The sequence below is a fragment of the Anticarsia gemmatalis genome, chromosome 22 (genome assembly GCF_050436995.1).
Source record: "Anticarsia gemmatalis isolate Benzon Research Colony breed Stoneville strain chromosome 22, ilAntGemm2 primary, whole genome shotgun sequence".
NCBI lineage: Eukaryota > Metazoa > Arthropoda > Insecta > Lepidoptera > Erebidae > Anticarsia > Anticarsia gemmatalis.
Window position 1 is genome coordinate 151,785 of NC_134766.1, and position 26,124 is coordinate 177,908.

At 37.0% G+C, this 26,124-nt stretch overlaps 2 protein-coding genes across 10 annotated transcripts in view; one reads left to right on the top strand and one right to left on the bottom strand.

Moving 5' to 3' along the window:
- The window catches only part of LOC142982609 (uncharacterized), a 172,944-nt gene that overhangs the window by 126,491 nt on the left and 20,329 nt on the right, over positions 1-26,124 (bottom strand). For both annotated transcript variants that reach the window (XM_076129193.1, XM_076129192.1), the window contains exon 2: positions 12,599-12,705. The gene's annotated coding sequence lies outside the window, so the exon portion shown is untranslated. The remainder of the gene's footprint in view (positions 1-12,598; positions 12,706-26,124) is intronic.
- Positions 1-26,124, top strand: part of LOC142982611 (OCIA domain-containing protein 1-like) — a 77,039-nt gene that overhangs the window by 9,810 nt on the left and 41,105 nt on the right. Inside the window, exon 4 of one of the 8 annotated variants that reach the window (XM_076129200.1) lies at positions 18,717-20,097. The exons of the other annotated variants lie outside the window; for them this stretch is intronic. Within the exon in view, the coding sequence (XP_075985315.1) occupies position 18,717 (1 nt within the window). The 3' untranslated portion in view covers positions 18,718-20,097. Of the gene's footprint in view, positions 1-18,716; positions 20,098-26,124 lie in introns of those variants that run through there. 8 annotated transcript variants of the gene reach the window in all.

Here is a 26,124-nt window from a genome sequence, read left to right on the forward strand (position 1 = left end):
GCCGAGAGCAGACCCTGGCGGCGACACGTCCTGCTCCGATACCTCTTGCTCCCCAACTTCAAAACCACCATCAATGAAATATGGCATCATTTGTACCTCATATTGATTCTTTTCATTACTCATTTCAACAGAAGAGCCTTCTAGAAAATTCTTTTGGTTCATAGTCAAATGGTGAAGTGACACTTTGTTGTCTGGTTCATGAAGTTGTTCTCTCGGGTGCCAGCTCCTTGCTTCTACTATACTGAATAGTGTTACTAAACTTATAAAACTGACTATTTTATTCGTCATCTTTTATAGACTACTGATTACTGATGTGTGAATGCGTGCAAAGTCCGTCTGATACTGTTGTGTTACCGAATGTTCGTGTTTATATAATTGAGCCTAGTCGTATTCCTGTTGGCTATATTTAATTATGAGGATAGTGTTATATAGGTAATGACTCCGCGATTATTTGCAGTTTACTACATGCACCTGTATCTCGGTGTGTAGGTGCTGTGTATCGCGTTGTTGCTATGCGTGATCACGGATGTTGCTGCTATAACCCGCTGTACGAGCTGTTTATCACCTACCTAATTCTGTGGTGTAAGAGATTTGTCTTGATATTCTGTTATTTAAGTTGATTTTATGAATTTTTTACCACTTTTGACCCCGGTTTTTCCACTTTATCAATACAAAATATCATTCAATTCAGTTGACCAGTTATGAAAGAGTCACACTCTCATTATAACAGTATATTTTTGCTCCAATTTATCATTTAGTTCACTACTGTTAAATTCGTGCAGACATCAGCATCGACACTATTATTTTGTATCTTACAACACAGTGAACCAATCCTGGTGTGTTGTGCAGGACAAGCGCTGCCGTCGAAGTTACTTCTCTGCTGCAATAACAACACAGGATTGTGAGGACTTGACTCTCCCTCCTTCACCACTACTTGTGTTCCACTCTTATCGCCACTATGAACAGCGCCGATATTCCGCAACTGGTTTTCACTCGATTGCTCGTTATCAGTCTTAAGTGTTTTAGCTATGATGTGTACGCCGCGCAATGTATACTGCGACAACTGATATTTTGGTGGATGCAGGCTCCACGCATGCACGCTGCAGACAAACGCCAATAATAATAAACAATTCAACATTTTCTTTGTTTAGTTTACTGCCTCCGTGGCGCAGTGGTTAAGGTCGCCACGCCGATACTACTGCGTCGGGAGGTCGTGGGCTCGATTCCCACACGGAACAATTATTATTTGTGCGATCCACAAATGATTGTTTCGGGTCTGGCTGTACTTTGTGTCCGTAGTTTGTATGATTTTAAAAGTCCCCCGACACACGAGCAATTTGTGCGTGAATTATCAAAATCAGTAAACAAACTATTAATACTATCCTGACAAGTTAGTATTTTGGAAGTAGAGAGCGGACATCCTGACAGAAATGCAATAACGTGCTCTATATAGTTTCGTATTCACTTGGTTGATCTGTATCTGTGAACTATACCACGATATAAGTCGCTCACTCACTGACCCACTGATACTGTCCACTAATACGAACTCGCTTCAATTTATATACAAATATAATTACAGGATTTAGAGGTAAATACAAAAAGGAATATTTTTCCTACATAAATATTTTAGTATCGTATATATAAAGTTGTAGGAAATAAACACATGTAATGGCGTTCGTACAATTAGTCCTATGTTATATGAAACGGAATATTTCTATAGAAGTAAGTAATTTTAGAGCGACATTTGTGGTCTAAACGATAGTTCATTCGAGTGTTCTTAAAGACTCGTCTTCTATTCCAGGGCCGATACATAACTCTATCAAATAAGTTCAAGTGATAAGTCACAATGTATAAGATTTTCGCATAGTATCAGTATCGCTCCAGCCTTTCTTCCAACTACATAAATAATATTCAAGTCTCACCGGATGCAGCTGAATACCAGTGTTTTAACTGTAACGACTGCTTATTGGACATCCTTTTTAAATCGGCAAAGTCGAATATGTTTATTCTCATAAACTTTTACAAATTTTCGAAATCGCCGATTTTTTTTTTAATCTTCAACCGTTACATGTGTATATTTTGTGTATACTTTTATATAGTTTCAATATATTATCAATAATTCAATGTCAGTGGTTAATTATGTCGTTCCATGCAGAAATATATTAATGATGTAACAAACATCATATGTCATATAAGGGCACAAGAGTACCTACAGGTAAAATTATATCACATTAATTAGGTTAGCTCAATTTCAGTATTATAAATACCAATACTTGGTGGTTCGTGGAATTACGATAAATACTATTTCCTTAAACGGTCTATATTTGACCCACCGCAGTTCACTCGCTAGGTAGCACGTCATTGTCGTGTAGTTATAGGTGTTTGTTTGAGAACTTTAACGACGATTAGGCAATTGAACAATTTGTATTTGTTATACGTACTTATTTCGAAGACTATTTAAAAAAATATTACCTACGAACTACCGTAGTCGCTACGTAAACGCTACGCGTATGCTACGCCGTAGCTGTTCTACAGGGGAAAGATAGAAATAAAGAGAACGGGAATGAGAGTGCAGCTCAGGCCAATTTTAGTTTATCGGTAAATTATTAATAAAGTATGTTTGTTTTATTACTAGCGGATAATCCCGATTTTGCCCGTGTATACTTAATTTTTTTCCCGTTGATTCTATTATCACGGGAACTTTAATAGCATCGAACCATACAAAATCTGTCCCAACAGTTACAAACACACTTGGTCTAGTTGTTTAATAGCTATGCGAGTAAATACATTTCGGTGATTTATTTTTATTTATATTGGTAAGTCTGTAAATGGTAAGAGTACATTTCATGTACACGAAAGCGGGTTTCCTCCATAATTCAATGAATTGATTCATTTCTCAGCATTCCTTACGTCTTAGGTCGGGTGTAAAATAAATCCTCCTTTCATGTCGCAAATAAAAGAGGAATTTACAAGTAATACCGTTTGCAGAGGGGAGGGAGGCTTCAACAACATTAAGACGAGAGTAAACTGAGTGTTTCAATATTTTGTGTGTTTATGAACCACGGAAATATGGTATTAATTTGAGAATAACACAATTAAAACGGTAAACAGTAAAATGTGATATTTGTACGTACATTTTTTATTGAGTTAAGTGTCATATTTTATGCTGTATTACTATTGCGCTTCGAAGGTACGAAGCTATGCTAGGTTTGGTTTCCATGCCGAACAAAAATAATTATGAGTATTTTTGTGAATTATATGTATGTTTTTTATGCATTATTTTCACATTATCATGCTTTTATTTCGCATGTCATTTCGGTACCGGATACAGTGCTGTAATGAGAAACAGAAGTTGTAAGTTTGTATTAGTTACTCTATTAACATGTCAGGCAATGGTGCCAAAGCATTAAAATCAGCTTACACGTCTATAATATAAAGGATATAAAACGCTGACGTCACACGTCTCCCCTCACGTCTGAAGAGTGTGGAGGACTCTCATCTCTGAGGGCGCCGGGAGTGCTGTACAGGAACCACTAGTGATCGACAGTCTCGTATCAAACAACTTCCTTTACTCCTTGAAGTATTTACTAAGCACAATTATTTTTATTAAAAGTAAGCCTTATTTAATAATCACAGTATTGATAGTCAAGAAAATATTATATCCTGAACATTTTCTAGATCTTGGGATTGACCCTCAGTCGACAGAAGAAAATATTAATGATTTTAAATAACGTGTTTTCCTATAGTTGTATGAACAGGACCTCCTAGTGCGATATTTATGAAACACACAAGGTAAAACACACTTCGTGTGATAATCGAACCCGCTCCTCACTCAGTGAACGCTTGACCACCTCGAGCCCTAAAGCAATCATGATGAATGTATTTGAAAGTTAAAAAATAAAAGTTACTAACGAGCACATTGATCACGCGACACGCGCTCTAATTAAAAAATGATGTATATCTTCAACACATACAGTCGCGAGCAGATATATGATTACAATATAATATTTTTTAAAGACACTAACTAAACTCTATACGTAGTCTGTCTATAGTATATCCGTAAGACCTAGGTACTACACAAATATTCGTTTCAGCAGTATTTATCGACCAACAAAATCGACTCGAAGCAATTATTGCACTCCACGCTTTTGCAGCTAAATCACGTATCGGATTTGATAAAATATGGCATGGAGATACATGATAACTACTTCTTTTCACGACTTCATTCAAAAATCACCTCCCAAGCTCTCGTGAAGTTTTACCCAAATTACACAAGAGCGAAGGCATTATGTAAAATAGCATTATAGTTTTTGCTTTTCTTTTACCGTGTTTAATATAATTGTAAATCTACCAACGGCAGTATTTTTATCACAAGTTTGTGTTGCCAGTGTGTACATATTTTTGCTGGCGTCGGTACAATTAAAAGCGCGTTATGTAACGTGTCATTATACGGCACTCGTATCAAAGGGTCTAATCGTTTTGAACACGCCGACACACACGAACACACGCCGACACACGCCGACACACACGGACACATGCCGACACACACCCACTGAATACCGATGCCAAATCGTTTAAACTCTGTGCTTTTTATTTCATCGTATAGTTAGTGGTCAAGTAAAATTTGGGATTCGAGGGAGAGTATGTTTGTTATGGTTTCACGCAAAAATACTTTATGACCTAAAAATAACATATATGATTCTATTTACCTCGGGAAACGTACACACGCAAATTCGCGAGAAAGGAGTAGCTGTTATGTAAAAGTAGGATATCAAACACCTCTACATTTAATGTATAATAGAATACGGGAATTAACGCGAACACGCATTTTACGCAACTTTTCACGCAACTCGCCGTGGTCCCAGGCAGTCTGCCTGGGACCACGGCGAGTGCAACCTGCGCCGAAACGTTAGGCATTTTAAGGTAAAATGCGTGTTCGCGTTAATTCCCGTATTCTATTATACATTAAACATGCAACGCGAGAGTTTAAAAGTTATGACCTCTACATTTTTTTGGAGTCTAAGTTTAGACACCAATAGATTTAAGTCATCAATGCATAAAACTTTTAATCCACTGATCAAAACTTGTCCGTCAATAAAGAATTTCCTCATTGTTATCGATAATATAATCCGAGTCAATTTAACTTGTCCAACATAATAAAACAACGTGTCGAAGTAGTCATAATGACTTAAAAGTTGAATGACTTAACTTTTGATAGCCGCTTTTTTCTGATTTCCGACAACTTCTAACTTGTCATTTTATTAATTCATCGAATCGGTAAACGGTCAGTAGGTTAAGAAACCTTAACGCGGACATTCTATAGATGGGTTACCGCTTAGTGGTTGAGAAATCCGTGCTTTGAAGGGAACGTAAAAAGTCGAACCCGGACTCCCGGTTGTTGTCTAGATAGCAGTCGTTAAACCATATAGGCCGAGCGGTTTGATCAACTTTGACACTACGTTGACCACTAACCATACGATAAAGAATTAAACTAAAGTAGATACTGCTTAAGCTTGAACTATCCGGACCTTTCAATTAACATAACGAAAACCTCCTATTCCTCTTTAACCTCTCAAGCCATTGGCAACAATAGCAAGTAGTGTTCTCAAAGAAATCTGTGAATAACAGCGGTTTTGTGGCGGCATATAATTGTTTGGTGGGTAGCGAGCCGTGAAGCGCGGCGGCTCGGCTAACGCGGTTACTGCCGGACCATTGGTCTGCTCTGTGCTCCACGGCCTGCAGACACCGCCCTTTATACTGCATGCTAATATAAAAACTGATAGATCTAGGGCTTCTGTAGATGTCTGTACAAGTTTGTGATAATAGGGAATGAATACGTCGGGTGACTTGGAGAATCATTGAACCTTGATCCTTATTTCAAAAAGGTTGATCATAGTTTGGATCTTTTTTACAATTTTAGTTTTGTTGTTAAGATAATCCTGAAAATCGGCCCACACATTAAAAAGTTGTAAAATAGCAAACATAGAAAAAACAGAAAATTAGAAACCTTTTCCTCTTTTATATCGTTTAAATGAAGCGTGAAAAAAGAAGTTGTAATTATAATTCAGTGACACATTTATCCCTCCATCGTTAAATCGTGAACTTATTCTCTTAGACTATTGCCACGTGTAAGTTCTGACCGAGTGTCCGAGGTCCCCTCAGTCCCGGGGGAGGACCTCCATCAGATCAGATACAAGTAGCCAACTCCCGTGAAACAACTACCAAAGAAATAACGCATTAGTTTTGGAAATCTTATTATTTTGCTGAGAAGGGCCTGTTAAAAGTAAAACTGTAGTACAGTTTCTTCGCATTTATAATCTGGTTAGCCACTTAGAGCACTTTTAGTTGGGAAATCATTCCACGTGTCGTGGAAAAGCAAACTTTTACATACTTTTTGTATCTTCTCATTTTTTAAAGCTCCCGCACTAAGTATTGCTCTTGTGCCGCGGGGACTCTTAAATATTTACATACAACGGGCACAAAGTACAACTATTCGTGGATCACACAAATATTTGCTCCGTGTGGGAATCTAAGCCACGACCTCACGACGCACTGGTAGTAGCGTTGCGACCCTAACTACTATGCTACGAAGGCCATCCGATATAAAACTAAATTTATCGCGGCGCCAAAGTTATTGCTTCATAAATATAATAACAATTTCGCATTATTCGTGTAAACGTCCAAATTGATATTTGAATGAAACATCAAAGGCCTCAATACATTATCAATAAATCAATTAGTGCAAGCGGATTGTTGGCAATCTCGTTCATTATTCTAATTACCGGCGAATAACCGCCATTATTGGGCGGCTCCGGCCGGGATTGAACGCATAGTGATTTAACGCGTCACTGCGTCGTGCATGTAACGCGAACTAGTGAATACACATCGGGTTTATGTTTACACTAGCTGACCCGCGCAACTTCGTTTGCGTCACATAAGAGAATCATGATTTTCCTCGTATTTGTAACATTTTTCACTGGTACTCTGCTCCTATTGGTCGTAGCGTGATGATATATAGCCTATAGCCTTCCTCGATAAATGGGCTATCTAACACTGAAAGAATTTTTCAAATCGGACCAGTAGTTCCCGAGATTAGCGCGTTCAAACAAACAAACAAACAAACAAACTCTTCAGCTTTATAATATTAGTATAGATTAGTATAGATTTAGCAACTATAGTCTTTATAATTTTAACTTACACTTATTAATAAGATAGCTGAATGAAATAAACTTTCCCTCGTGTGATAGTGGGTTCAAAACTTATCTTGTGGCTATTCAAAATTATGTGTATCTATACTAATATTATAAAGCTGAAGAGTTTGTTTGTTTGATTGTTTGTTTGTTTGTTTGTTTGAACGCGCTAATCTCAGGAACTACTGGACCGATTTGAAAAATTCCTTCGGTGTTAGATAGCCCATTTATCGAGGAAGGCTATTGGCTATATATCATTACGCTACGACCAAAATGACCAGAGTACCAATAAAAAATGTTACCAAAACGGGGAGAATTTTGATCCATTCTCTCTTATGTGACGCAAGCGAAGTTGCGCGGGTCAGCTAGTTAGAAATAATTGTTTAAAGGAAAACATCGCGATATACTTGCAAGTCTGAGAGTTCTTTAAAACAGCTCTTGTGGGAAATCTAAGACCCCTAGTTTAGCCAATGCAGCAGTCTCGCAAAAATGTTTTGAAGAAAAAAAATATCATGGTGGGTTGTAGTAGCTGCTCAAAAGTCCAAGCAATCCTATCCATCCTTGTGCGATTCACAAATAGTTGTTTCGGATCTGGTTGTACTTTGTGTCCGTTGTATGTATGTTTTTTTAAGTCCCCGCGACACAAGAGCAATTCATAGGGACTCGTCTGTATAAAAAAATTATTGAAAATGTACTCATGTTCGTTGACACCTCTCTCTGACACTCTCAATCTGTGCGAAGAGCTCATCGTATTGAACAATGACGCGTCGATGAGATTCGATGCAAACTGTCCGCGAACAGTAAAGCAATTTAGTTGGTAGTGCGTCCGGTCTCGCCGCTCATTCAATTATGTTCCGACCGTGTGCAATATGTGGATAAAGACATACTATAGTTAGCTTACCCACGTTTGATGGTTAATTAAACGTACTGGCCACTCATCGCGGCTTGAAGAATTATGCTGAAAAATATTGAAACTTTTTTTCTTTTCTCTTTGAAATAATATACCATATTATTATATTCTAAAATATTGTCAAAATGTAAGTCGTTTAGCCGTAAAAGCGTATCAAATTTGTTTTCTATGGATAATCAATTAATATCACTATCCCAAAACAATGCAACAAGATTTTGAAATCATGCTTCCGCTCAATAAATTAGTATTCAAGTAGTTTGATTATGCGCGTGTCTTGCGATGCGATATCTTCACGTTTTACACAATACATTGCGCGCTCGACAACTTTTTATGCAAGCACTACAGGTTATCTTTGAACATTTGTAGAAATCGCATTTTTGCAGTGAGTTCCTACTTACAACTAGCCAGCGTTTGACATTTAAAATAACTTGAAGAAAATAGTTAACACGAAATACGCTAGAGGCACTGAACAGTTTTCATGCAACATTTTTAGACAGTTAGTCGGTCATTGTTAGTCCATAGTGATAGTGGTTTCAGTACTAATTACATATAATAAATCGTACTAAAGTTTTCCCTTTACCTTGTCCTTCATCCTGTTATATTTTTAGGGAAAATAAATTACTACTACACCATTTTACCCTAAAAGTGCTAAATATATCCCACAAAGAGGGGAAATGTTGTAACATGATGTAACGGTTATCAACTGCATAAAATAAATGCATTTAATGAAATAATTGACTGTGGGATTTACCTGGCAGTCAAATTATACATATTGTTTTATTTTCCCGTATAATTTAATACATTTACCTTGAACCTTTATCACACAATATATTATATATCTACATGTTGTTAAGGAGACCGTTGTTCAAATGATACAAGCACATGCTCTGAACTGCTGCCGATACGTTGGTACCATTCAACTTAAATATCAAATATCATTGGACAACTCACACACGGTCATTTGATTCCAAACTAAGCAGAGCTTGTACTATGGTAACCAAATAACTGATAAACATACTTATAAATATACTTCTAAATACATACATAGATACCTTAACATCCAGGCTCAGAACAAGTACTCGTGCTCATCACACAAAGATTTGTCCCGGGTGGGATTCGAACCCACCACACGCGGCACTGCGGCTATTGCGGCGAGGTGACCACTTTAACCACTGCGCCAAACGTGCAGTTAAAAACGTGCGCTTAAATTAGGACTTACCGATTTGGATATATAAATTAACTTAAAAAATACTTCTCCTAGCTTACTAATTGACTGACTGATTAATCATCATAAAATCAACAAAAGATAGAAACATAAAATTTTGACAAGGGGTGTTTTAGTGACGTAGGCGCCCACTCCGAAAGGGTTGTTTTTAATATTACACAACTTAATTTTAAAAATAATTCTATTTTGCTGTTTATAAAGGCAACCTAAAATTTAACTATCTTGTTATAAATAACTAGGTAAAGTAAATACAATGTTATTTATTAGTGTTTTACATAAATAATCAGTTATTATCTATAAATATAGCCCAAGGCTTTCAATCTCCGTCTGAAATTTCAGTCTAATTTAACCAAATTCGTTTATTCAGTCTAGACGTACATTTTGTAGCTGCACTAGCTGCCCCCGCGACTTCGCTTGAGTGTAATTTAAATGATATATAAAAATGTATAATTAGTAGACGTTTTTTCAATCTTAACGTTATTTTTTAAACATAAGCAAACCGGGCAAAACCGGGGCTGGCTGCTATAATTACCACGTACCTCCATACTCTCATGATACATCCACACGATCATTAGTTGCAGAATTGGCAACCCCTGCCGATATTTGGCACCGAACTACAAGTGTACTGCCAAATAATGCACAAGTACTCATACTAGCTTATAATATTTCTAGTCACAATAAGGTCCACGTGGCCAATATTTGGTCAAAGTGGCCAGATTGTTTTAAACTGGCCATTTGCGTAGGCGTTTGTTAATGTACCTAAGTGTGTGCAGAGGGCAAGTGCACTCATACATCTCTCATACATACATACATATAATCAAACCTTCCTAGAGCGATAGAATGGTAGGAAAGCCTCTGACGTGCCTCCGACTGTTATCTTAATTGACGACAGCCGGGACCGACTATTTACGTGCCCTCCGGAGCAAGGAGATGCCCAGTTCAAATACCACTATGCGGTCACCCATCTATGGAATGTCCGCGCCAAAGTTTGCTTAACCCACAGATCGTTTACCGATCGGTGAGTGCAACTGGCTATGGGCGCCTCTTTCTATGACCCAAACTGTCTTACTGCCGGCAACCATTTAGCTTTTTGACATATAGGAAACTTAATAGGAGAATCGTATTAGGTCGGGGAAAAAGTCTTTTCGCATTATAGTATGTATGAACATTGAACTTGTAATAAAATCTCTTTGGCTTCAAGAATCACACCCGAGTACACGGTTCATTAGGTTTCTTTCAGTGAGCTCGTGAGGTACCCAAATATCGAGCTTTTTGTGTAGAGAAAAGATTTTATTACAAGTTCATACATACTATAATGCGAAAAGAGTTTTTCCCCGACCTAATATTTTGACGGCCACGGGATTCGTGCCGTTTGCCTCAGAAACAGTGCACCACAAATAAATTGGCTAATTGTATAATATAGGTACTCGACCGACACACACTGATTCATAATGATTACAACATTATGACGTCATAATGCAGCACTACTCTTGAACAGTTATAGGTAATATTATTAATGATATATATGCAGACATTTTATGTACCTGTTTGTTTTTGTTACCAGGTCTACAGTTCAATTAATGTATGTGGTTTTATGACACGTACACAATGCAATCCATACTAATATTATAAATGCGAAAGTAACTCTGTCTGTCTGTCTGTCTGTCTGTCTGCTACTCAATCACGTCTAAACTACTGAACCAATTTCCATGAAATTTGGTATGGAGATATTTTGATACCCGAGAAAGGACATAGGCTACTTTTTACCCCGGGAAAATGACGCATTTCCCGGGAAAATTCAGAAAATTCAACGAAGTCGCGAAATATCAATATTATAATGGCATTGAATTAACAAAATTACGTTGCCATGGCAACTGTTTTAATGGCGGATATGTCTTAGCGCGACTTCGTTATACTTTTTTTTTTTTTTTTTTTTTTTTAATAACCCATATCTGTCCCACTGCAGGGCAAGGGTCTCCTCCCAAACGAAGGGGAGGGTTTAGGCCTTGAGTCCACCACGCTGGCCAAGTGCGGGTTGGGGACTTTGCATGCCCTCAATAAATGTACTAAACAAATTTTTAGGCATGCAAGGTTTCCTCACGATGTTTTCCTTCACCGTTAGAGCAAGTGATAATTATTTCTAATACACACATAACTTCGAAAAGTCATTGGTGTGTTGCCTCGGATTCGAACCTGCGACCACTTGCGTGGGAGGCGCCAACTTAAACCACTCGGCTATCATAAATAATTTTGAGAATATTTTTCGTGAAAAAAAGCATATTTTATATCATCACGCTACGACCAATAGGAGCAGAGTAGGTAACAGTAAAAAGTGTTACAAAAACATGGCGTAATATGTGACGCAAGCGAAGATGCGCGGGTCAGCTAGTTTGTTATATTAATACAATGTAGCGATTTCCTAATACTATCGACTATCGATAACCGACTAGCTGTCGAAAAAGTGTGTGAATAACTATGTGAAACTGATCAGTGCCTCTAGCGTGGTTTGCAAGAACTACTTTTCCTATAATCCATACCTAATCCATACTTCTATACTAATATTATAAATGCGAAAGTAACTCTGTCTGTCTGTCTGTCTGTCTGCTACTCAATCACGCCTAAACTACTGAACCAATTTGATCAACCAGATATTTTGATACCCGAAAAAGGACATAGGCTATATTTCATCACGCTACGACCAAAAGGAGCAGAGTACCAGTAATTAATGTTAGAAAAACGAGGAAAAAATTCACCCATTCTCTCTTATTGGACGCAAGCGAAGTTGCGCGGGTCAGCTAGTTGCAAATATGTCAAATGCGTCTAGTTTTTTTTTCGTCGTTATACAAAGGATCGTATTGATTGTGGAAAATTGTGCAACTGGTCGTGTCTATGGTCTTAGCTGCAGTGCATACGCTGATCACACGGTTTAGGGTATCTTCCCCTGGTGTGATCAAGTGCTTTTCAACTTTTGCAAGTGAGTAGACTTCGGTTACATGCCCTGTAGAATCTAGTGTTTAATTACTGAATATTAAGACCAGACTATTATATATGTTATGTATCTTTAACTCATGCTATGTATACTTACCCTCTTATCCATAAAAATATACATATGAAGTTATGAAAGACTTATAAAGAGTTTTGTTTCTTTCATTCCTTAGAGAAATGAAAAAGACAAAACATATTTTAGTAGTTTTTTAACTAAAATAGGTTTATAGTGTATTTATGAATAAGAGGGTTAGTAAATAAAGTATATTGTGTATAGTGTGTACTTACGGAGCGGGGCGAGTGTGGTTGAGGGTGCGGGAGCTGGGGGGGGGCGCGGCGCAGGCGGGCCAGGGCGCTCAGCAGCCCGTCCGTGGTCACGCGGCCCTGCCCCACATCTGCCGACAAACACACACGTTATCACACCACACGCCACCACACCAGCGTTACGAGAAACATTCGCAGTACATGTATAACATCTTATACCTCATAGCTAAGCAATACGACCGCGTGGGTTAATCTCTCAGGTTAAGCTACGCTTGCCGAGGTTTGTCTGTGAATAGGTGACCATATATCGAGTTGTATCCGAATGTATACTCCTTAAAATTAATATTCGGGTGTTCAAGATTGCCTAGCCGGAGGAGCAAACAACCAAAGTAAAGAAAATAATGTCACCAGCTAGTTGCGCTCACTGCTGGGTAATCGATCAATGGGTTAAGCAACTTTAGCGTGGACATTCCAAAGATGAGTGGCTGCATTTTAACTGAGCGTCTCCTCGCTTTGGGGGGTACGTAAAAAGTTGGTCTAGATTGTTGTCTGTTCAAATAACAGTTGACTTCAACTACTTTGGCACTAACCACAATAAATGAATCACAGTGACGTCACAACTATTATGTCAATCCTGTTCGCGCTCATCAATGAACGAATTTGTCTGGAATATTTAATAAATAATAATAATGAAGTCATCAATTAGTCTTAAATAAGTGCCGTATTTCGTGCAATTTTCCTTTTCAATAATTCCATTGTTTTGTCAACATGATGTAACTTATAATTTCTATAGTAGGGTAAGGATGCCTATTATGAGACACCATTTTTATTTTTGTTTATAAAAATAAAACTGTTTCATTTGAAGCTTCCAAAGATATAGTTTTAGATAGGAAATTTAATGTGCTTTAAATATGTAATAGCTATTTAGTCCTAAATAAAATATTTTTCTGGCTGGGTTGTCAAAAGTGAAAAATGACAGAAAAGAAGTCCACGGCAAAGGGTCTCCTATTATGAGATATGAGGGGTTCTTAATATAAGATAGTATCCAATATTAAGATCTTTAAAATTTTACGAGTAAAACATAAGAAATACCGGCCAAGAGCGAGACGGACTTGCGCACAAAGAATTCCGTACCATCATCTATAATAGAAAATTAATATTGAGCAAAAAATACGAAAAAATGACGTTTATTGTATGGGTGTTAGTATTTTTTGTTATAGCAGCAACGGAAATACATAATTTGTGATAATTTCTGCTTTCTAGCTATCACGGTTTATGCATAACAATATTAATCTCAGTACAACACATAAAAATAGTTATTTTTGTGTATCCCATTTTAGGAACCCCAGCATATCTCATATTAGGAAAAACAACAGTTTAACGAAATGTATCCCTTGTTTTTGTTTCACTGTGAAAACACAATAAAACTGCATTTACATCTTAAACTTGATTATATTAGTTAAAAATTAAATTATTTATTCAAGCTTTTAACGTAATAATAAAGCGGTTACATACCCTGTAAACATGTGACGAAAAATATTTGGTTTTACAACAATGTATTAACCTGCACGCACAGGTCCTTAGATCGCCGGTGGCTGGCGCGACCTAGCAGACGTTTAGTATTGTTGCTATGTTGATTCGCGTGACACTAGCGCGAAATGACTGACATGCATAGTTTGGCCAATACCTAGCTATCTCATATTTGGCGCCTATCTCATAATAGGCATCCTTACCCTACCTACACGTCAATAAATAATGTAGTGTGTGTAGAATTCCCTCCGTTCGATACGGGTCTCCTCCCAAAGTGAAAGAAGGCCTCGAGTCTAATACACGGACCAAAGATCGTTCGAAGAAAAAACTGTTTAAAAACATATTTCCATTCACCGTAAATACAAGTGTGTTACACAGGCTTTGAACCCTAGACCACGTGCGAGAGAAATAACCTTTAGTAGTAAATCCTACACTTCAGAAAACCACAAACACATTTCCTAATTAGCCAACTAATACAATGTTCTTCCAACGTGTTGGCAAACTGTTGCAACTTGCTCGGATGAGAGCCGACAGCGGCAACGTTAATAAACTTACATGCTCCGAGTTGTATTAGTTGGCTACTCACTTGAACGTATTCGCAAACTGTTGCAACTCTCGTGTATGGACGCTGACAGCGCTCAACGTTAATAAGCTTAATGTTTTCGAGTTGTATTGTTGGTGTAATCTTTTAAACGGATTGGTGTAGGATTGTAACTTTTTTCAGTAGCAGAATAATTGAGATTTGAGTCTAATAAATAATTTACTTTCATTGTTCTGATAGTTAACTTATTTCTGAGACGTGACATTAGACGATTCGTACTCCTGATCACTCTATTGTTTGAACATATAACCTTAAGTTATGATAAAATGGTCAAAAGGGTAAATTCTTACCGCTGTGCCAAATAAGTGTGGCACTAGCAAAACTATTAAACGGAACTTATCCAAGTTGCATTATTTCTACGATCTCTAACGTATTAGCAATGCATTGCAACTTCCTCCTACGAACAATAGAAACGTCAATATTAGGAAAGTGCTACCTTCCAAGCTGCATTACTTTACACCTCACACCACAATTTGTATAGAAATTCTCAGAGATAGTTTGAAGGACTCTCATAGAAACTGCGGGTAACTGAGGGAACTGTTATGAATAGGTTTCGGAAGTAATTTCCACGTTAAATTGAATATTAAGCGCCATAAATATGGATTGTACGATGTGTAAAGATTAACTTTACTACGGAAGTTTCGGCTCGGCAATGTTTCAAGTATTAGAAGATTAGATATATCAAACTATAAGTAAAGATGTCTATCTGACTGTACAACGGTCTGGCAGGGCAGTCGAAAAGGGCTTTAAGTCAAAAAGGGTAATAATTATATAATAATAATAAATAATAAATATTATTGGACAACTCACACACGGTCATTTGATTCCAAACTAAGCAGAGCTTGTACTATGGTAACCAAATAACTGATAAACATACTTATATACTTCTAAATATATATTTATATAGATAAATTGACAACCAGGCTCAGAACAAATACTCGTGCTCATCACACAAAGATTTGTCCCGGGTAGGATTCGAACCCACCACACGCGGCGCTACGGTTGTTGCGGCGAGGTGACTGCTTAAACCACTGCGCCAAACGTGCAGTTATATATTTTGAAACAGATCATAACTTTAAAACTCTCGTGTTGCATGTTTAGAATAATAGCACACTCATTACCACATAGGCATTTAAAGGGTCTTTATGTGACGTAGAGCCCTAACCTGCACTTAGCCAATGAGGGGTTTTCGAATCAAAGCCCCTCGCCTAGGTACTTAATACATAAAGTACATAGATAATATCAGGTCTCTTATACTCGAAGGTGTACGCAGTCAAACTCACGTTTTTCCACACAGTAATGGTTATTAAATTAAAACTTTACTCAACTCGGCTATAAAATAAGATTATCTATGTAAATGACTTTATTTACGTTAACTAGTTTTACTACATCATTAAATATCTTCGCAAGGAGTACACGTATTTACTGTACTAGTTATGTGCATAATAATTGATATGTAAATATTATGTACTTTACCTTCAAGAGATGATACTTGGACATACTAATACATCCTTACATACTAATATTATAAACTAGCGGCTGGTCACGGCAACGCTTCCAAGCATACATACACACAGACATAGGGACCAGGGTTGGATTTTGTACTATAATTATAGTATTTATACTATAATTTCGCCCTTTGTACTATATACTATCCACATCTAAGGATAGTACGGTAAAATACTATAATTTTAAATTAGTGAATTTTCCCGAATTTTAGTTTTATTTGATATAAATATTTCGATCGTGAGTGTATCCGACCGAATTCTGATCACAATTAGGTATAAAATTAAAGTAAAACAACATAATGAGACTAAAATTCTTATAAAATAACCAAAAATCATTGCGATAGCATTTACCGTTCATAAAAAAATTGCAACACTACTCATTCTCACAGTGAAATTAGTTTGTTTTACACATTTTTTGTATCGGATTTTAAAAAGGCTTGCTTTTGTGTTTAATCCTGAAACACAATTGTTGCTTTTAATGACTACATAATAAGGTAAATTCGAAATAATGAAAGGGTACTATAATTTTTTTGGAAATACTATCCTTTTCATTTTTCTGTACTATCTTTTTCAACGTACCTAAATCCAACCCTGATAGGGACAGAGGCGGGAAACGAGTTTGCTTTATACTACATACGTGGTAATGGGAACGTCTGTCTTATACCTACTACCTTCTGAGGGCTAAACCGTTCAAACCATTTTGATGAAATGCAAGTTAGAAGAAAGTTGAGAACACGGAAATATTATCATAATTTAAACCATCTTTTGAACAAGGACACTAGGGTAAAAAGGTAAACGTAACAACGTGTGGGTAGTCAAGTAAAAAATCTCATAACACTTCAACAAAAGATCAATTTCTCAATATAGCACATATTGTTCATCTCACTCGCGTCAGTGTGACAACAGTAACAAGTTTACTAAACAGTTAAGAAGCACCTCGTGTGATATCTTCCTAAATACTCCCGTAATTCACTAATAAAGTCCTTACGACTCTTCATTTACTTACAAACTAATTCTAACTCTAATTACTTGAGCTTAAGGTGCAATATCGTGAGTAGAGAACGAGAACAATTTGCATATTTATCGCGACGATGTTTGTACGCATCGGGTACCTTCGTGAGCGGCGAAGATAGCCGAGTGTGACGTCATCGCGGCCATTTTCCTTCCGCTGCGTAATTTGAGGTGTTTTTTATGAACGCTTCCTGTGAACCTGTTATTGGGAAAGTATAAAAGTTTTGTTTTTGAGAATAACGCGTTATTGCTGAAGTTTATGGCTGGTCGCATTGTTCTGTTATTTGAATTTGCCTTTACTTCAGTGGTTCTATCATTCACCGTGTGGTTAGTCGACCTAGTATCATAATTGTTCAAGCCACCTGAAAACTTTTGACATAATGCTAAACAACTATTATCTTAAATGACAACAATGGCAGCAGACTTTTTACACGCTCTCCGAAGCACAGAGATGCTTAACTTAAATACTACTATGCGGCCACTCATCTACAAAATGTCAGCGCTAAGGTTCTTTAACCTAATAATAGTCATTGAGCGCAACTTACTATGCCCGACCATGAGCAACTTAAACTGGCGGTGATGGAATTTGACTATAGCAGAAAGTGGCTTAAAAATATAGACAATGACTTAATTTATAGAAAAAGGTGCTTACAATTTCAATACTATACTTCGAAGTTCCAAATACCGAAACTCAATATTAACTCAAAATGCTATTGTCACAAGATCTAGGCATAATTAAAAATGCTAGTTTTGTTTCTTAACCTTAAATATTAATAACTAAAATGAATTTAATAAAGTATTCTCTTATTGCCTCACCGACTCGTAAATGATGTAGTTATACACGTAATAAAGCTGCACAATGAATGATCTCATGTACCTTTAATATTGCGGGACTTTTATAATTCCACGCAGTTTGATACTAAGAGATGAGGATATTAATTTAATTCTAACAGATTATTCACTAGACTAATATTTTAACTTTTTTTTTTTTTTTTTTTTTTTTTTTTATTAACCCATATCTGTCCCACTGCAGGGCAAGGGTCTCCTCCCAAACGAGGGGGAGGGGTTAGGCCTTGAGTCCACCACGCTGGCCAAGTGCGGGTTGGGGACTTTGCATGCCCTCAATAAATGTATTAAACAAATTTTAGGTATGCAAGGTTTCCTCACGATGTTTTTCCTTCACCGTTGGAGCACGTGATAATTATTTCTAATACACACATAACTTCGAAAAGTAATTGGTGTGTTGCCTCGGATTCGAACCTGCGACCACTTGCGTGGGAGGTGCCAACTTAAACCACTCGGCTATCACTATTTTAACATCACATCTATTTTAACTAGACTTTTTTAATGAAAAAATATACCTTAATTAGATTTTTGTTTAAAATAAGTGAAATATATTTTGAGAGACTTTTGTTTAATTGATAAAATATATTTTAATTTCACTTTTTTAAATTGGTAGAATACATTTTAACGAGACGATTTTTTTTAACAGATCACTGGTAGTCTGAAAGGACCTAGGACATTTCCGCCCAGAGCAAGACGTATGGTGACGATTACGTTTTGCAGTTTGGAACTTGTGACCTCAAAAATAATACGTAAAAAATTATGAACTGAAACTATAATAAATAACACTCACTTGTTTGACATTCTCCGAGGTGCAGTGTTTCGGGAGGTCGAGGGTTCGATTCTCACACAGAAAAAAATGTAGCAATATTTTATAAGTTGCAAAATATAATAATTTCTTGTGAAATACTGTGTTTCTATGCACAAGGAGGAAAATAAAGATACCTAGTAAATCAGATACTAATCCGGCGCAGTAACAAATTGTAGGCTGTAGGTAGATATGTTCAAGTTAAGCGCTCGTTAGGTACTAATTATTATTGAGTAAATAACCAAGTTAATATAACAAGTCATAATTATCCTTTTCTTAGTAATTGTCTAACATTAATCATTTATTCTATGAACTATTAGTTGTAATAGTTATTTATAATGAAATGTTAAGAACATATTTATTTCAATTTGTTTAGAATTTATTGTTTAGTTAAGTATTATTTGAAAAAAAATAGCTCTTCCGTATCTCAGAGAGCACGTGAAACCGTCGGTCCTGCGCCTGACCTCTCCCTGGTCGGTTAAGCCGTCCCACCTAATTATGAGAGTGCATTGTGCATACGCTTGGACACTATAAACAAAGTCCTGCACCGTTGGCCAGTTTCAATGAAATTGACCGCTCTCTATACGGTAGGACGACATTTTTACTTTGTGTATTCTTACAATAATAAATTAACCGCAACTTTACCCATTATTACATGTTAGTCATAAAAATTAAAATTATTTTTATAATGGAAACACAAAGGTGCATTCTAGATTAGTATAGCTAAGTCATGGTGATTCCCCAGTCTCTTGCCATTCGACACTTACTTATGTATTTGTTCAAGTTGACTCAATCTGTCTGTCTCATCATGAAAAAACCGATCTGAATAAAATTTTGTACTAAGATAGTTTAATACAAGAGTCAGGATGTGGGATAGCTCTTTCTTGTAAATAAATACTCGTAGATATCATTGGACAACTCAATTTTTTTTCAAATTCAATTTATTTGTTTATCAAATTTGGATACAATAAAATGTTTACAGCGGTCCCTGCACTAAGCTCGTGACTTGTATCACAGGGGCCAGATTAGACATTTGTGCATAGTAGACTAACTCACACACGTTCATTTGATTCCAAACTAAGCAGAGCTTGTTCTGTAACCAAACAACCGTTGAACATACTTATATACTTCTTAATACATACTTATATAGATAAAGTTAATATATTTAACATATATGTAGTAAAGATAATATAATAAGTAAACATTTCTCGTCGCTAAGGAAAACCTCTCACAATACTAGTTTGTGTAATTATCAGTGTTATATACTAACATCAGATGTGTACACGGTTGATGGTGTTAGTACATTATGTACACGATGTACATACAATATTGACTGACTATGTACTTGGGTAGAACGTGGCGACCTTGGAATCTTATATAAAGACTGGTAATTAGCATGGGTATCTAAGTGGCAGTTCCGGATTAAAACATATTTACCTGTGCAAATATTCGTCCTAAGCAAAATATCCCATAGTGTTAATAAGTTCGTAATTTATCGGCTTAATACATTAAAAATTAAAATCAAATTATTTATTTATTTATGTCTAATACAGACACTTGTACGTCCTAATTCGGTAGGTGAATTTACCACCAGTCCGGAAGGAGGGAGGAAGTGTCAATAAGAACAGCTGACAAAAAACTCCTGGCCAATTAATAGCCAAATATTTTTTTAATTTTCTGTCTATTGATAATAAAGAGTTAAGTACCATCCATTTTTTCCGACACATTCAGTATAGTTAGAAATTACAAACAATATTCAGTATTGAAATACGGCTTGATGCACGAGCAATTGATGAAAATGTTTATTAATTGCTCGAGCATCGTAACACGCTAATTTTAAGACAACCTTATTTAGAAAAGTGCTAGAATTTTTATAGAACACAGTAGGGTTTATTAAAAACGCAATTAGTTGATAGATTTTCTTATAAATGTAATATTTATAATTATATTAAAATAATTATGTTAATGTTAATGAGTGAACTAATGTAAATATTAATTACTAGCAGCACATGCAGTATGTATGTAAATGATATTGACGTTAAGATAATTGCACGCTTCATTTAACAAGGTACTCAGTACTTAATTATCAATTAAAATACTTAATTAACGAACGTATTACTGATATAATTATGCACTATTTTTGACTGCAGGTGTTACTTTCAATTAGTTCTCTTATATTTATTTATAACTTCACGCCTAATAAACGAAGGGCAGAATGGCAAATATGTTAATTTGCGGTAGTTTGAAGAAAAAGTTTGTAGTTGTAAACGAGAATTATCAAAACGCGTGTTCAACGCTTGACATGTAATTGTGAAGCGGCTCTTTTCTTTTATAAAATACAACTCCCGCACTAAGAATTACTCTTATGTCGCGGGGACTTATACAAACATACAAACAACGGACATAAAGTACAACCAGACCTGAAACAATTATATGTGGATGGCACAAATAATTGTATCGAGTGGGAATCGAACCCACGACCTCCTGACGCAATAGTAATGGCGAAGTAGCGGCGTGGCGACCTAAACCACTGCGCCGCGGAGGCAGTCAAAGGAATAAAGCGAGCGAAGCAGGGCCAAGCCGCTTGTATTTTGTTTTGGTCATGACTTAAAATAATAAAATACTACATTGTGTTCTACGAGGAAGTTGTCAGTGTTATTTTAAGAAAAACACATTTTTTGTCGAAACATTAATGAGATCGCGACAAGAATTTAATTATTTAAGACAATGATAAGGAAGTATCGAATATCGATCAATAACACAACAGCGGTCAAGTGCGAGACGGACACGAGATATTACAGTTCCGTATTCATTTAAACTGATATGAACTTAGTACCCGACGCATTTTAATATAATTGTTTAAAGTGTTTAGAAATATTTTAAATTGTTTCTGTAATAGTCATAAAGAAATCATTTCATTTTTTAATCATAATTCTAAGAAAACCGTCACACCTACTAATCGTCCGACACGAGAATTGAACCTGAGCCCTCGTATCTGCCATTTGCACACTTCCATCGACAACAATGTTTTATTTTTATTTCATTCTTCGCGGTAGCCCTGGGGTAAAGTGGTCCTCATTGAGTTCAAGGTACTTCCAGTTTAATGAATTAAGTAAACAGAAAAGGAAAAATATCACAACATGCGGTGTTAAAAAATAGTTAAGTAGGGAGGTACAGTCAGCGCCAATAATGTATAAACACTGTCACATTTTCGTCAATAAAAAATTAAAAATTGATGCTGTATACCAAAATAATTGAACAATTACGAATTGTTGACCAATAGAAATAATAAAATTGATATTTTTATACAAAAAAGTACAATTGGAAATAGGACAGTGTATACATACTTCTAACGGTGACTGTACTTAATCTTTTATTTCCAGCTACTCAAAGATAAGTATCTAGTATAGTCCCTTCACCCGAATGGACACCAAATCGCCAATATTTACTCTATTTCATCACTCTTATAGCTAAGTAGGACGGATAACCAACAACACCAGAGAGAAGTTACGAGCATGATTGACGATTCACGTGCTCTCCGACGAACTGAGGTCCACAACCTCAATTTTCATACTTCGAACAGTCACTACGAATCTGTAGATAGCGCTAGAGAATATTTTTTTTACTCCATCCGGGATTCAAAGCCAAGACCTCTACGCGGCAGTCAGTACCGATACGTCGCAGAATTAGTCAATTTGTAGTCTTTTATCACAAGGTCCTATAACTACCTATCTCTATAATGAAATAATGGGAGGATGAGATATTCCTATCGTACTAACTTGTGGGTTTACCACCGACTCATGCACAATGTGACCAGACGCGATGTGAATAACAAACTATCTCGCGTATCTCGCACTAGTACGATTATCTCGTAACAGGTCAACGACCCCAGGGTCAACTCTTACATCACAACCATCTAAATATCATTCCGGTTTACTCTCCATCTCGTTACTGTGTCAAAAATAAAAATAACGTATTCAAAAATAAATGTGTAAATTTTAATAAAGCATTAATAGAACATGCTCTATAATTGACATAATATAAGTTTCTGCATTTGGGGAATGAATGTTATAAATCGAACCCATGACCCCACGCAGTGGTACCTAGCGAAGTGGTGACCACCTTCACTACTGCGCCACGGACATGGCCGAATAATAAGGTTGTTGGTTTAACCGAGCGGACAAAAAACCCACAACAGGCAGAATTAGACGTTGGAAATTTCATTTCATAAGCATAGTCCGACAACTTACTAGAGACCCTTGGCAAGGACCTTATATGAAGGTTCTAATAAATGTTGCTGCGTATTTACAATATAAAGTGGCTCTATCATACAACCCAACCTCAGCTGCTTAAGTCTCTGTGACACTGATGACTAAATTCTGAATGTTGTATATCTCCGACTGCTGTAAACCTTGCATACAAGGCTTTTCTAAGTATTGGACTATCAAAGATAATTTAAAATGTGTGCATTCACAGTGATGAAACTTGCGTTCTAAGACGTTCAATATGAGTCACGAGAGCAAAACAAATGAAATATGAATAAAATTGGGTCACGGTGCACGACACGACACGACCACGACTACGCGATGACGTCACTCATGTTTCTTGCAAACTAATCAGCTCTGACCACCACACTGACCGTAGTGATGACTGTCACGTTCATCGATGTCGATGTCACGATGAAAATTAAGAAGAATGAAAAAGAAACTACAGAATATTATAATGTCATAAATCTGTCGTCATTTGGAGGGCTATTTATGACTGTATGTATATGCAAATTAGCTTAAGCTGAATTTCTAATGTCAGAGCAGTGGTATAGCGATCATTTTAAACACTACACCTTACTTTCCAAACAAGAAATAATTCACGACTTACTCAAAAGTTATTTAATTTGACCCGGAAATCGATCCCGGAATCATACGCGCGACACTACTGACCCGTCAAGGCAATCGAGTGACTAAAAGATGATTGAACATTGGTGAAAGTAAAAAGGAAGACTTAATACATGACAAATTAATTCAAGTATCCTTATATGAATATTTATGTAAGGTATATTAATAATTCTTAATAAAATGCTTGTTTGATAGGCAAAATATTATGTAAATTATGATAGTGACATCACATAGACAATGTACAAGTTCAAAATCATTACTGTTTAAAAAACTTCGCGCACTGATTATAAAATATACCTAAATCTAAACTACATACTTATGAAAAACCCAATACTTTGGCATGGGAATATTAACTACGTCACTAGCTCCGTCGACCGTGAATATAACATGGACATTTAAATAAGTGTGACGTCACACGTCGACACGTTCACCTCCCTACGTGAAGTAATTGTCATCTTACGCGTAACGGAAGCCTTCCAGCCGTCCAGCGTAGAGCTGCAGTAGTCGGCAGTAGTCGCTCGCGTACGGTCGCTCAGAACAAACCTCGCGAAATGTAACAACCACGAACTAAGTGACAATGTTTATTATCTTACTGAGCCTCGTCACTACGAGCGTGGCGCACACCACCAACATTCTCAGTATCGACAACAACGGCAACTATCGCGCCTTCCTCCCCGTCTTAGGCGTTAACTTCGCCTTCGGATCCAGCAATGTACATCGAACAGTGCCTGCGTACGAGTATCCCGCGAGATACGATGGTGTCGTGAACTTAAGTGAAATAGTGAATCAAAGACGCGATGTCAATCGACGAGTTGATACGCAGTATAGTTATCAATACCCGTATCAAAGCAGCAATGGACCTGTGACCGAAGCGACTGTGAACAATCAGTATCAGAATAATCAAAGAAAAAAAATTAATACGTATGTAAGAAGTGTAGGAAACAATGAAACGATTGTCAATACGGACAGAGTTAATGGATCTGTCGTCAACTCTAGTTATAACAGACAATCGAGTGACGACAATAATCATCAACAAATTAATAGCAACACGCGGGACGATACGAGTGAAACACGAAACAAAACAACTTCAGTACAAATATTAGAGGATGGAGATCAAAGTTCAGATCATTATCACAGTGGCAATGACAAGAAACTAGATAATACGACAAATATTTCAAGTACAAGATTGAAAAATAACGCGGAAGGAGATGTGAGTAAGTCAATGGTGTATGGAACGAAGACGACTGAAGACAACGAGGTGACGGCGGGCTCTGCGGGGGAAGGAGACCGGTGGGTGTGGATGAACGGCGAGGTGGAGACCACCACGCCCGTGGGGCTGGGGGAGCGAGCCGCCTTCGACGGCAGCAACTGTCCGAGCGGCACCAAGAGGCTTGGATCATATTGCGTGCCGGTCGACTGAATACATGGATCCTAGAATGTGGAACAGTGTACTTTATACTTTGTGGTATGATATTTATCATATCATAGACGCTTGAATGTTTGTTAATCTAGTTGTAGGCGAGTGCGTGAAAGTTTGTCACCCTGCTGTAGTGCATTGTGCGAACTAAGTATGACATTTTGGAATATTTAAAGTTCAGTGGAAGTGCATAATAAAACTAAATCTAGGTAGTTTTTTAATGAAAGCGGTACTTTTTCCGTTACTTGTAAAATAAATGTGATAGTTTAATAAATTATTAACTACTGATATGGATCATATATCTTGTTCTTGTATACTTACAGTATAGCCCTGACATTATTAACAAAACTTAACATTTCCAACAAATGCTTAAGGACATTTCAAATACGTAGCAATAGCCTCAACATTTTTTAAAATAAATGGAATATCCGCTAGATCTTTAAAAGGAAGTCGAAACATTTTTAAAAGTGCCGGCCGACTAGAAAAAATTCTACGTATTGATAAGTTGAAGGATGTCTATGAACCAAATTATACAAGTTTGATGATTCATAATTCCCACACATTCATTAATTTCCCTGGAGTTCATCGGGCAAGGGGCATGCGGCGGAAACCAGGACAGTCGAGTGATGCGCTCGCAGTAGGCTCTCCCGATAGATGTCTGACTCAGCCGCTCACCGGCTACATGTACGTATCATGTGACCAGCAGCCGCTTACGTCCCCCTGACAGGTCGACAGCCCTGCCCACACCAGGGAGCAGTGTTCTCCCTGGTCTATCTTCGCTTTGCTGCAGTCGAAATCCGCCCCCACCACAGCAAGGTGGAGACCGTCGGGGGATCGACACATTCACCTCCCAGAGTGAAATACTTGAGCATCTTATGCATAACGGAAGCCTTCCAATGTTGATGCAGTAGTCGAACACATTCGCTCGCGTACGGTCGCT